Here is a 12,750-nt window from a genome sequence, read left to right as displayed (position 1 = left end):
TAAAAACACAAAAAAATACATTGACCCCCCAAAACCATATATTTTTGGAAAGTACACATTCGGGCGAATTCAAAATTGGTACCCATGTCTTTCTACTCCAAACTACAGAGTCGCAGTGCTTTCCCAAAATTGCTAGTTTTGGTGAAATACCTGAAAAACACATCAAATCTTCCACTTTCAAGCACCTTATCTCCCACATAACATTAGGTACCAAGAAAATACACCCGAAATATGAAAGCCTAGGGTCCGCTGAACAGTTTGATGCCCATTGTGCATAGGGTCAGCACTGTATCTGGCATTTAGAGACCCCATAAGGACGTCAGTGCATACAAAGTGTATACACTGCAATATAAGCTACCGGCATGTGCATTATGCGGCATAAGGCCCCCTAACAGTAAGGAGACCCTAGAAAACTATACATTTTCCAAAAGTACACAATCTGACAAAACAAAAATGGGTAAATACATCTTTCTACTGCAAACTACAAAGCTATGCTAAACAGAACGATTTTTTTGACATTTCTGAAAATTGTCACAAAGCTTGCATTTTACCCCATTATGTACCCCCACATTTTGTACCGTATCAACATAAAACATTCTAAATATGAACGCCAGGGGTCTACTGAACAGTTTGATGCCCTATATGCATAGATTTACCAAACTATGTGGGGTACAGGGGCACCCAAGTAAAAATAGTGCATATGAATTTTCACATAAGATGCTTCGGCTCATGCAGTTTTTGCACCCGGTATGTGTATTATGTGCCATACGACCACCTAACAGTAAGGAGACCCTAGAAAACCATATATTTTCCGAAAGTACACATTCTGACAAAACAAAAATGGGTAAATACATCTTTCTACTACAAACTACCAAACTACAAAGCTATGCTAAACAGAACGGTTTTTATGACATTTCTGAAAATTGTCACAAAGCTTGCATTTTACCCCATTATGTACCCCCACATTTTGTACCGTATCAACATAAAACATTCTAAATATGAACGCCAGGGGTCTACTGAACAGTTTGATGCCCTATATGCATAGATTTACCAAACTATGTGGGGTACAGGGGCACCCAAGTAAAAATAGTGCATATGAATTTTCACATAAGATGCTTCGGCTCATGCAGTTTTTGCACCCGGTATGTGTATTATGTGTCATACGACCACCTAACAGTAAGGAGACCCTAGAAAACCATATATTTTCCGAAAGTACACATTCTGACAAAACAAAAATGGGTAAATACATCTTTCTACTACAAACTACCAAACTACAAAGCTATGCTAAACAGAACGGTTTTTATGACATTTCTGAAAATTGTCACAAAGCTTGCATTTTACCCCATTATGTACCCCCACATTTTGTACCGTATCAACATAAAACATTCTAAATATGAACGCCAGGGGTCTACTGAACAGTTTGATGCCCTATATGCATAGATTTACCAAACTATGTGGGGTACAGGGGCACCCAAGTAAAAATAGTGCATATGAATTTTCACATAAGATGCTTCGGCTCATGCAGTTTTTGCACCCGGTATGTGTATTATGTGCCATACGACCACCTAACAGTAAGGAGACCCTAGAAAACCATATATTTTCCGAAAGTACACATTCTGACAAAACAAAAATGGGTAAATACATCTTTCTACTACAAACTACCAAACTACAAAGCTATGCTAAACAGAACGGTTTTTATGACATTTCTGAAAATTGTCACAAAGCTTGCATTTTACCCCATTATGTACCCCCACATTTTGTACCGTATCAACATAAAACATTCTAAATATGAACGCCAGGGGTCTACTGAACAGTTTGATGCCCTATATGCATAGATTTACCAAACTATGTGGGGTACAGGGGCACCCAAGTAAAAATAGTGCATATGAATTTTCACATAAGATGCTTCGGCTCATGCAGTTTTTGCACCCGGTATGTGTATTATGTGCCATACGACCACCTAACAGTAAGGAGACCCTAGAAAACCATATATTTTCCGAAAGTACACATTCTGACAAAACAAAAATGGGTAAATACATCTTTCTACTACAAACTACCAAACTACAAAGCTATGCTAAACAGAACGGTTTTTATGACATTTCTGAAAATTGTCACAAAGCTTGCATTTTACCCCATTATGTACCCCCACATTTTGTACCGTATCAACATAAAACATTCTAAATATGAACGCCAGGGGTCTACTGAACAGTTTGATGCCCTATATGCATAGATTTACCAAACTATGTGGGGTACAGGGGCACCCAAGTAAAAATAGTGCATATGAATTTTCACATAAGATGCTTCGGCTCATGCAGTTTTTGCACCCGGTATGTGTATTATGTGCCATACGACCACCTAACAGTAAGGAGACCCTAGAAAACCATATATTTTCCGAAAGTACACATTCTGACAAAACAAAAATGGGTAAATACATCTTTCTACTACAAACTACCAAACTACAAAGCTATGCTAAACAGAACGGTTTTTATGACATTTCTGAAAATTGTCACAAAGCTTGCATTTTACCCCATTATGTACCCCCACATTTAGTAACGTACCAACATAAAACACTCTAAGTATGAACGCCACTAGTCTACTGAACAGTTTGATGCCCTATATGAATAGATTTACCAAACTATGTGGGGTACAGAGGATGCCAAATTGAAATACAGCAGACAAAATGTCCATGTGCAAAGACAAGTAACAAAGAACAATGTAAAAAGCACTAAAATTGATAAAGATAAAAAAAAAATCACTAAAATCATTTTTTTTTTTTTGCCTAATAATATCTGCGGGCAGAATAACAGTTTGAGTATTTTGGCTAGGGCAAATAAGTTTTACAGACAAAGTCAAGCGAACAACAACTATGCATAACTGAAAATGCTATAAAATGGCTAAACATGCAGTAAAATACCCAAAAATCCACCAAAATCACAGAAAATGTAGTAGAAACACCAAAATAATACACAAAAGGTATTGCGCAGTGCGGTTAGCGAATACACTATCCGCAATGGCAATAAAACATTTTTTTCAGGCAAGAATAAAAACGATGCGATTAGAAAAAAAAAAATAATTACAAAATTACATAAGTGTGTAAGTGTGTGTGTACATGTGTGTAAAATGTGTTTTGTGTGCATGTGTGCGAGTGTGCAAGTAAGTGTGAGTTTTCTCTAAGTGCTGTAAGTGATAAATGTTTGAAAACCTCCCAAAAATGCATGTGTGTGTGTGTAAGTGTGAGTATAAGTGTGTATTAGTGTAATAAATGTGTGATTGTGTGTTTGTGTGTGTATTTGCCACTTACTTGGGGTCTAGGTGAGGATCTGCAGGAGAAACACGATCTGGCCCAGCAACAGCATCAGCTCATGTGAGGGGGCGTGTCAGGAAGCAGGGGGGCCAGAGGGGGAAGCTGCAGAAGGGAGAGGAGCTGCCGGCAAAGCCACGTGGATGGCAGGTGAGTTGTATGTGGCCCCTGGGCAATCGCTACCCAGGGGCCACTCGTTCCCCACCTCTGACTATTGTCTGGAGGCTGGGGAACGAGTGGGGAGCGAAGGAATGGCTTGAAAAGCCGTTCCTCCGCTCCCAAAACCGGAAGTGCAGCAGGACGTAGAATCTACGTTCTGTGGCACTTTGGTCCTTTGATACACAGGACGTAGATTCTACGTCCTGTGGCACTAAAAAGGTTAAAATACAAGGAGCAATTGCTAATAACAGCCTCATAAAAACCTTTAACGTTTCTTTTTAGGCCATTATTTGAGTATCAGTGATGCTGCTCATGCTTAGTGTGCACTGGGCTTTTGTTGACCCCTAAGCTTAGCGGTTGTAGGAAACCATTATACCCTATATGTTTCTTGTGTCAGTTTACAGAACCTGATGCTACAGGAAAGATTATGATTATTAAATAAGACCTATAGCAAAAATGAATACTATATAGTGCTGGTTTGACTTCAGGCTAAAAATGATTATTTATCTTTAAAAACTGACCCTTTATTGAAGCTCCCCATAGATCTGCTATGGCAATGTCCATGCTTCAAATGACGGATGGGTGTAAGATTTAATATAATGTGTTGCCATAGCACTGTACTGATTTCTATACTGCCTTCTATGACCAATATTTGTTTTACAACTGTAACTCTGACTACACCAAGAAATTTTACCTTCATTTTATTACATTACTTTAAGTACTCTAGAAATACACGTGGCAAGTAGCCCAATGACCCGTAGGGAAACGTAGGGAAGCAGGGGCATGACGTAGACGTAGGGCTGACGTAGCCACTCCCATTTTTTATGTGATTGGTGGCTTGGTATTGGATATAAATAGTTGGAACCGTTCCCGCTCTTCATCCATTTTAGGCAGCATAGTAAAACGCTCACCCTCCCTCCCTATAGAGGTGGAGGTAACGAGTGGTGTTGGCGGGGTGATTGAGTTGGGGGAAAACAATGGTTGGGTTAGGAAGGGAGTTTGAGAATTGTTTGGGGCATGCCTGGAACCTCAGGGGTAAGTAAGTGGAGCAGGAGGTGAGTTTTGTTGGGTAGGGGGTTCCGGGCCGGAAGGGCAGCTGGCAGCGCCAGTTGCGCTGCGCAATTATTTTTGGCTGGTTATGGTGTATGTTTATTCAAAGTTGGTTGTTTGTTATACAAACATTTGTTTTTGTGTTCATGAGATATTTTGTATATCATTTTGTTCTTTATGATATGTTTTAAATTAAAACTTTGATTGTTGTTAATAAAATGTTCTGCGGCCATTTTTATCCCAAGAATTGGTGTCCGTGTGTTTATTGGGATTGGTAAGTAAAAGAGGAAAAGGGTTAAGGTTGGGAGAAAGGCGGGTCAAGATCCGACGTTGCTCACGTCATGTGTTCTTACAAATGTGGAACTTTCACATACACATTTTCTTTGTTCCAGCTAAATCTTAATATATTAGTTGTTCATCTTGACATTTTTAAAGCCTTCGATCAGTACCTTGAATGCCTTTATTACCAGAGTTTGATTCCAATATATAAGGAGTATATGTGTATTATGTGAGGAAAGAACATTTTTGAATTATTGTCATTCAGAATTCAGTCTGAATTCAGTTCAGACGCTTGCTCTGATGTTTTTGCTATGAGCACAGGGTTTTATTTAACTGATACCACAGATTATTAAGGAATATGTTAGAGCAATTGATGCAGGATTTGGATCTGACTAATTCTTTAGGATTCAGATTTGGTTTGGCTGAAGACTTACAAATATGTGATCTTAAAGGTCTGGACAACTAAATCTAACCTTTTTGGTCAAAGATCATAATGTTTTTTGATTTGTCCAAAGCTTTTGTTAAAGAGTAGGTATTCTGCTTAATACAAAAATGACAGATTCAGTGTATCCATGTAGTATCAAAACCCCATTTTCATTTTAACTGATTTTTTGTCCATTTCTCACAATAATGTATGTAATGAAAGTCAAGTTGTTTTTGTTGTGCTCTATAGCCCTCCCATAAGCAACAGGCCAAAACTATAAAAGGGAAAATCCTGCCAAAACTATAAAAAAATGCACAGAATTGAAATAAGAAAAAAATGCAATTCTGGATGTAGATCTAGCAGTCAAATAAGATAAAATGCATTTGGAAAATGTTAGAAAATTCACATACCTGGCACTGCACCAAGGCGCAAATACAGCCGTCCCCCCATTCCCACAAATTTAAGGAGAAAAGCATCATTATGATTCAAAAAAATCAATGAGAGTCCCTTTTTAAGAACAACTGGCTCAGTTATATTATTTTAATTACGTAGACCAGGGTGAAATAAAGAGAGTTCAGAGGACCTTCTCATCCAAAGCAGAAATATGGCAGTTGAGTAATGGGGCAATTCCCATTTACAAAGAAAAGCCACAAGTACATGACAAGGTCAAACACTGAGTGAATTAATGATCAACATTCTAGACCTCAGCTTAAAAAAGGACAAAGTACAATTTGCGGATATTTGGTACCAGGTACTCAGAGAATACCCCTAATTAACACAGCTTTACACATACAGATAGTCTGGTCATTTATGCTTGAGTTTCTGTAAAGCAAAACCTGTTACTACATTCATTAGCACTTTAAAAATAAGTGCTATAAGGGCATGCTTTTTTATTTTTTTAAACATAGAAATACATTACAATATATTAACTATTGTTCTGATTGATAAATGGCATGCTTTTGCTTCAGGGGATAGGTAGTAGCCTTCTGAGGCAGAAATGTCTCCTTAATTTGCATTTTCCTAACAGTAGAATTTTGATCTTAAAGGGTAAAATGACACTGATGAATAAAAGCAAAGTAAAAAAAAAATAGATTTAACAGTGAGTATTCCTTTCATAAAAGAATATACAGAGTGAAATAAGTTACCAAAAATGTCTATGTATGAATAACATTAATATGATAAAGTGAATTTCCCCATTCTCCTAAAATCTCCTTTATAGAACTTCTAGAATTGGATAATAAAATCACAGGGAACTGGGAGTGGAGTGTGTTACAGTGTCAGTCCCAGGGAGAGAGTGATACTGCTGCTGCTGCTGCTGCTGCTGCTTGAAGAGCGTTTCCCAAAGGTAATGGATGTCAGTGGTGCAGCAACATACAAGATGCAATTTATCTCCTGACAGCTGGCTAACGAGAGGTTCCCCCTGCTCCCTTTGCCTCCCTCCTCTAGGCTTTAACTCCTTTTCTCCTTTCTCAGCCCATTTTATCTATATATTTCCTTTTTTCACACGTCTTTCTTGAACTCACTCAATAATACCACTACTGGCAGCTATTCTCCACTCCTAAATCTATAATAGATGAACTGGTCCACAAATAACAAATCAATGTTTAGGCTTTTAACCAACAGACCAATATAATATAGTTTTTATTAAGTATTACTGTAGAGTATATGCCATATTTATGGAACATAGTATTTCGAGGACCATTGTTCTTCACTCTTGTTAAAAGTACAATTTGGACCTTGTGGTATGTAATGCCTATTTATAAAAGTTGATGCCCTCTGGCCAAACTGTAGTATGAACCCTATACCTGTGTCAGACACAGTTGAAGGAGAAGAAAATGTGTGTGTGTGGGGGGGGGGTGCCAAATGTTAGGTACCTTCCTCTTCTTCCCTTTCTTCAAAATCCCTGGGCCAACACATAGTTACATAGTTACATAGGGTTGAAAAAAGTTCAACCCTTCCAAGTTCAACCCTTCCAAGTAAACTCAGCACACACAACCTATACTTACCAATCTATACTATCACATAAATAAACTATATATACAAACATTAATACTAACTGTAGATATTAGTATCACAATAGCCTTGGATACTATGCTTGTTCAAGAACTCATCCAGGCCCCTCATCCAGGCCCCTCTCATGCTTTTCAATCTACTTCACATAAGTGCCTGGTGCCAAGAAAGGAGCAGAAAGAGGATTGAATGCTATCATGTCCCCGGGGACAAATAATATTGGCACCCCACAGTGATTAAATCTTTCAGAGAATAATCTCCCCATTTAAAGTGTCTTGCATGCTGAACGGGCTGATACTGTATGAAGGGTCAAACACAATATGGTTACCTTTCTGTTCTTTAGGGCAACAAACCAAATGATCACAACTGTAGAAAAAAAGAGTATCTGTGGCCAACAGTCCAGCTGAAAAAGAGTTATGCCCCCCCCCCCCCCCCCCCTTTGCTTCCTTATTTGCCAATACACCATGTACTGGATGATATGGTGCAGTGGAGAAAACATTTTTAAATCTGTCTGATCAACAAACCAACAGATTTCCATTGTATCAGCAAACACACAGAAAGACTTTCTTTAATGCAACTTTATTGGTACATATACGGACAGCTTTAGAGTGTTCAAAGAGTGACTGGAGTATATAGAAAAGCAACACGCCTCAAGCACTGGTAAAAAGCCTGCTGGGCATGAGGCTAACAAATGAACATGCACTGAGCCATATGCAATCATTCAGAACATGAACAAAAAGATATAGTTATGTATAATTCTGTTTTAAGGGCTAAGAAGGAAAGACCAACCACTGCCAGCAATAAGCCAAAAAATATTAATATAATGTATATTTGCTTTATGTGCCATGTATGAACTTACATTATACCCCTCCGCACAGCAATATTATAATCTGCTGCACGGCTTGATAAAAAGTAATAATGACAAAACAGCAAATAGGTATCATAGCCTGGCAGTATATTTGCATAATGTAGCTGTAGCTCTTTGCCGCTTAATAGTTTAGAAAAAAGAAAAGCCATTACATTATTATGTACAGTTCATATATAGCAATCTCCTTTTTTACCTCCAAGTAACAGAATACATGTTAACATTAATGGGAAAATGGTGCAGATGGTCCTTTTGAAAGCCCAGAAGGTAGTGCATGCAGGATTAAACCTCCTGTGCTCCTGTGCTATGTACTTACACCATGTAGACATGTCAAGGCTGTGAATGAGGACACTCATTAATTCTGCAGGTTTCTCTCCTGCAGCTAAAAGCTCAAAGCTCCCTCCTCTTTTCCCCAAACAGTACTCTTGCATTCCATAAGTGCTTAGCACTTCCTCTTAAAAGCTCTTCATGTTTAAGATTTTTTTTTGGTATTTTTTTACAAAAAAAAGGAGCCTATGAGGTTTAGATATCCCCATATATTATCTATCTATAAAAATAAAATTGATCCTTCACGGTCAGCAACAAACTTTAAAGCTAGGACAAACAATGCAAGGAACACACTACACAAATGCAGAACTTTGATTGGTTTAACTGGTAAAACCTGGATATAGAGATGTTGACCGTGTCCTCCCATTCTTTTGGAATCACACTGCCTGTTGCAGAGATAAAAATATTAAGGTCCACCTTCTATTGTCATATCTGTTCAGTGCCGCCTATCTGTACAACTGTGCATCTCTTGGAACAATATAAAGAGAACAAGATGGTCTCTTCTAGAACATTTTGCTCTACAAAAAAGTTTCCAAAATCAGACTTTTACCAATACATAATAATTGCTTTAGCTAATACTACAACATGCACTTACCTGCATTGATGATGGCATCAACCTCCAGTTTCGTTATGTCTCCCCTGAAAAGTGATATTTTCTCATTCAGAGCTTTGTTCTTGGCATACTTCCCCTCCTCCTGTTGTTTGATGTTCACTTCTATAGGATTAGGAAATGCTGTGTTAAGGTGGGTTACAGACTGTTGAAAACCCATAATGCCAAGCTATAAAATAACTTGCTTCACCCTTTATCTTCTATTTAGCTATATATTTTTGCACTGAAGTGGTTCATAATTTGCATCTTTCAGAAGGTTTATTCCCCATATGCATTGGGACTAATGATTCACATGGGTGTTAGTGCTCAGTTCTGTTAGTGAGCAACACTTAACACTTGCCTGCTTAAAGCAGTCCAACACATTAAGACAGCATCAGTGGAGTCAATGGAAGTGCTGAGAGTATAAACTGCACCTTCCAGGTACAAGGAAGACATGCATTTCTACATTTTCTTTTAATTCAGGTAAGCGGACATCTATCTGCTCTGATAAATGCGTCAGTTAGTTACACAAGTCCAAAAAGTAGGGGAAAAGCTCAAACTGCTCTTCTTTAGCCCCTGAATCCTCACAAGAAAACAATTTGGCCCCACTTAAAATAAAAATGGTTAAAAAGGATTTTATATATATATATATATTTTTTTTTTTTTTTTTTTTTTTTTTAAAACATCACTATTCATATCTAATGATGTATTTTATGAAGATGCATTTAATCATTTAATCACCCTCCATGACTGGTGTTGAAAGTGGAAAGTCCCCTTCACAAAACGTAAAGTTCTCAACTTGTATAAATACTGACATTTTTAAACTGCTTTCTCATTTTTACCATTTTTCTAAAATTTTAAGAAAATGTATTGCTAGGCAAGTTTTCAGTATATATTCATTACACATTTCAAAAAATTTCACGTTTAAATCTGTTTGTTTACATTTTCAAAACTCCTGTCTCCTAAACAATGCTGCGAGAAAGCTACTAGAAGCCAATAATCTGACAGTGCCTTTGACTACATTTGCATTTACAAACGGCTTTGAATTTTGTAATGACAATATATTGAAGAGTTGCTTAGAATTACACTTTCTATCATTATGCAAAAAAAGCCACAGAGCCCCCGTTCCGAGAGGGGAATATTTTTATTTTTTGCAGAAAGGTCCCCTAGCCAGCACTGGATCCCCAGTAATATCTGGAGGGCACTCCCAGTGCAGACAGCCATGTTGGGGCACATGCATGTGTGTGCATAATGAGCAAGTGTCCCAGCATGTTCATTATGCACATGTACATGATGTAGGATCGTGGTAGATGTAGACTATTCCTATCTCACATACATGAGTGTAATGAGGGAGTTAGACTATTAGAAGGAGACAGTTTTTGTGTGACAGGTGCCCTTTAAAATCATGCACATAATGAGCCCAATGCAGCACTCACGTGCGCACTGTCCAACATGGCCCATAGGGCAGGGCGCCAACTGCTGGTTAGGGGACTTTTCTGCAAAAAAAACCCATATTTTTCCTCCTACTGGAGCATGGGCACTGTTAGCCTGCACCTCCAGTGGGGCAAAATGTTTTTGACAGTAGGTGCTATTTTGTGTGAGGTCACACAAGGTGTTTTTAGAAATGCGGATTCAAGCATAAATACACTAATAAAACCACACACAGCTGAACATGTGTGTTTCTCAGCTTTTAGTTTTCTTTTCCCAATATGCATGTCAGCTTTTTCTCGTTCACCATAATTCCGCTATTGCACATGTTTGTAATAATGCAATACGTCTGTGCGCCGTCATTTCCACAGTGTCACTTCTCTTTCCCTTGTATTGTCACATGCTAGGGTCACATGCTCTGTACACATTCCGTATAAAAAAAAAGCCTTGAAGGAAAACATCTTGGAAGAACTTTAGTAAACTTTTGTGAAAAAATGTCAAACAATAAAGCAAAATGTAGCCAGACTGATCAATACATAACATTATTACGTCACTAGCATAAAATGACCAATATACATATATGCACAATCCATCTTGTGAGAGTATGGCCACCATATTAAAAATACGCAGCGTATTTTAGCTAGGTGTATTTCCAAACCTAAGGATCCTGTATAGTTCAATGGTATGGTGTTTCCTTGACGTATTGGTATTTCTGATGAAAAACGCAAACACTGACATCATGTGGGAACTGCTATATAGTATGTATTCCATTATTTTCAGTAAGGCTTCCTTTTGTGCATATTTACACTCAAATCCATGTTCTCAGAGACACGACATAAAAATGCCCTGTGTGACCTCACCCATAAGATTTAAAAATGAGTTTTTATTTTCTTCTTCTCATGTTTGCAACAGAAGCTCAGTAAGCCAGGTTGCAAATCTCTAAACTGTTACAATTTGATACATTAGTTGAAACAATTCATCTGCCGCAATTTCAGCCCCTACAGAACAAGCTTCCCAGACCTATGCAAGTCTGTAACAACACAACTGCTACACTTTGATTAATAGTTGCATATTTTTCTGATGCTGCTTAAAAATGAATCTAGTTGGCTGGCAAGCTTGCTTACAGGGCTTAACTGAGAGAGGACCACATTCCTTTTTAAAATATACATTTTTGAAAAATGATTAAAAATAGGTTATACAAATCAACTAAAAATGCAATTATTTGTGTTATAGTATTTAGTGGTAAAGGTTCTGGTAAGGTGAAGTGAACTTTTTTTGCAATATGGATAGAGATTCAGAGTTTTGAGGCAACAGAACAGTTTCAGAGCTAGACAAAGAAAATGTACAGAAATTGTTTTTTAAATTTTTATTGAAGTGAAAATGGAAAGGGAGTCGTGCGTGGCAGAAGAGGTATGTAGAGCAACTCATCAGGCCAGATTTACTAATGATAGTTATTGATTCTAGCTTATCCACAGTGACTTGGGGAAAATTTACACAAGTATTGACGGATAGAAAAATGTTGATGATTTTGTTTCTCTTAATTATGCCCAAGGAAGTAGTTCAGCCTTTCACAGGAAATTCATGGTTTCTCCAGGTCTGAGATGAATATCCAAGTTTATAAAAATAAAAAAACTGAAAAAGCTGGGCAAATTTGAATAATTTTATTTCAGTGCTTACTCACTTTTGCCAGTGTCTTTCCAAACAGGAATTTGCTTCAGCTTGATGAAATCCTTCACACTATAATGGTCCCTCTTTTGCTTATTGGTTAGGCCCTTTAAGTAACCTGTACAGAAAAAAAGAGAAATGTCTTAAAGGAGAAGCAAAGGCTAGTAAAGAGTTCATCTCAAGCTGCAGGCATACCTTCAGTTGTCTCAATAGTGCCCTTAAGTCTCCCCATATTTCACCTGTTCAGAAGATCTGAAGCCAAACAGGAAGAAAAAACGCTGAGCTGTGTAAAGAAAGTTCCCATAATGCCTCACTCCTGCACAGACACCCAGACCAAGTGAACATGCTCAGTTAGACTATGAGTCAGCTTCCTGCTGATTGACTCAGATCCACATTCCTAAGGGGGGGAGTGAGTTCTTAGCATTCTTGAGGGAGGGGGGAGCAGAAGGGAGAGAGCAGAAAGCTGCGTGTCTGTGGCACATGAATTACAGACGCAAGAAATCTTTTTTCAGAGAAGTCAGTGCAGTGTTTCTGTGAGTGCTTATGGCTGTATTTACATAGACCTTTCTGATAAAGCTTACTTGGTTTTTACCTTTTTTTCTCCTTTAAACACTGAAAGAATCCCACTTAAGTACTGCGCATTTCAGTTTTCA

General features: G+C 37.9%; 1 protein-coding gene across 2 annotated transcripts in view; it reads right to left on the bottom strand.

Moving 5' to 3' along the window:
* The window catches only part of macrod1 (MACRO domain containing 1), a 333,436-nt gene that overhangs the window by 310,272 nt on the left and 10,414 nt on the right, over positions 1–12,750 (bottom strand). For both annotated transcript variants that reach the window (XM_018093419.2, XM_018093420.2), the window contains exons 2-3: positions 12,114–12,215; positions 9,011–9,130 (exon numbers count right to left, since the gene is read on the bottom strand). In XM_018093419.2, the coding sequence (XP_017948908.2) occupies positions 9,011–9,130; positions 12,114–12,215 (222 nt within the window). The remainder of the gene's footprint in view (positions 1–9,010; positions 9,131–12,113; positions 12,216–12,750) is intronic.

The sequence above is a fragment of the Xenopus tropicalis genome, chromosome 4, assembly GCF_000004195.4.
Source record: "Xenopus tropicalis strain Nigerian chromosome 4, UCB_Xtro_10.0, whole genome shotgun sequence".
Lineage (NCBI taxonomy): Eukaryota > Metazoa > Chordata > Amphibia > Anura > Pipidae > Xenopus > Xenopus tropicalis.
This window is presented reverse-complemented; position numbering and strand designations above follow the sequence as displayed.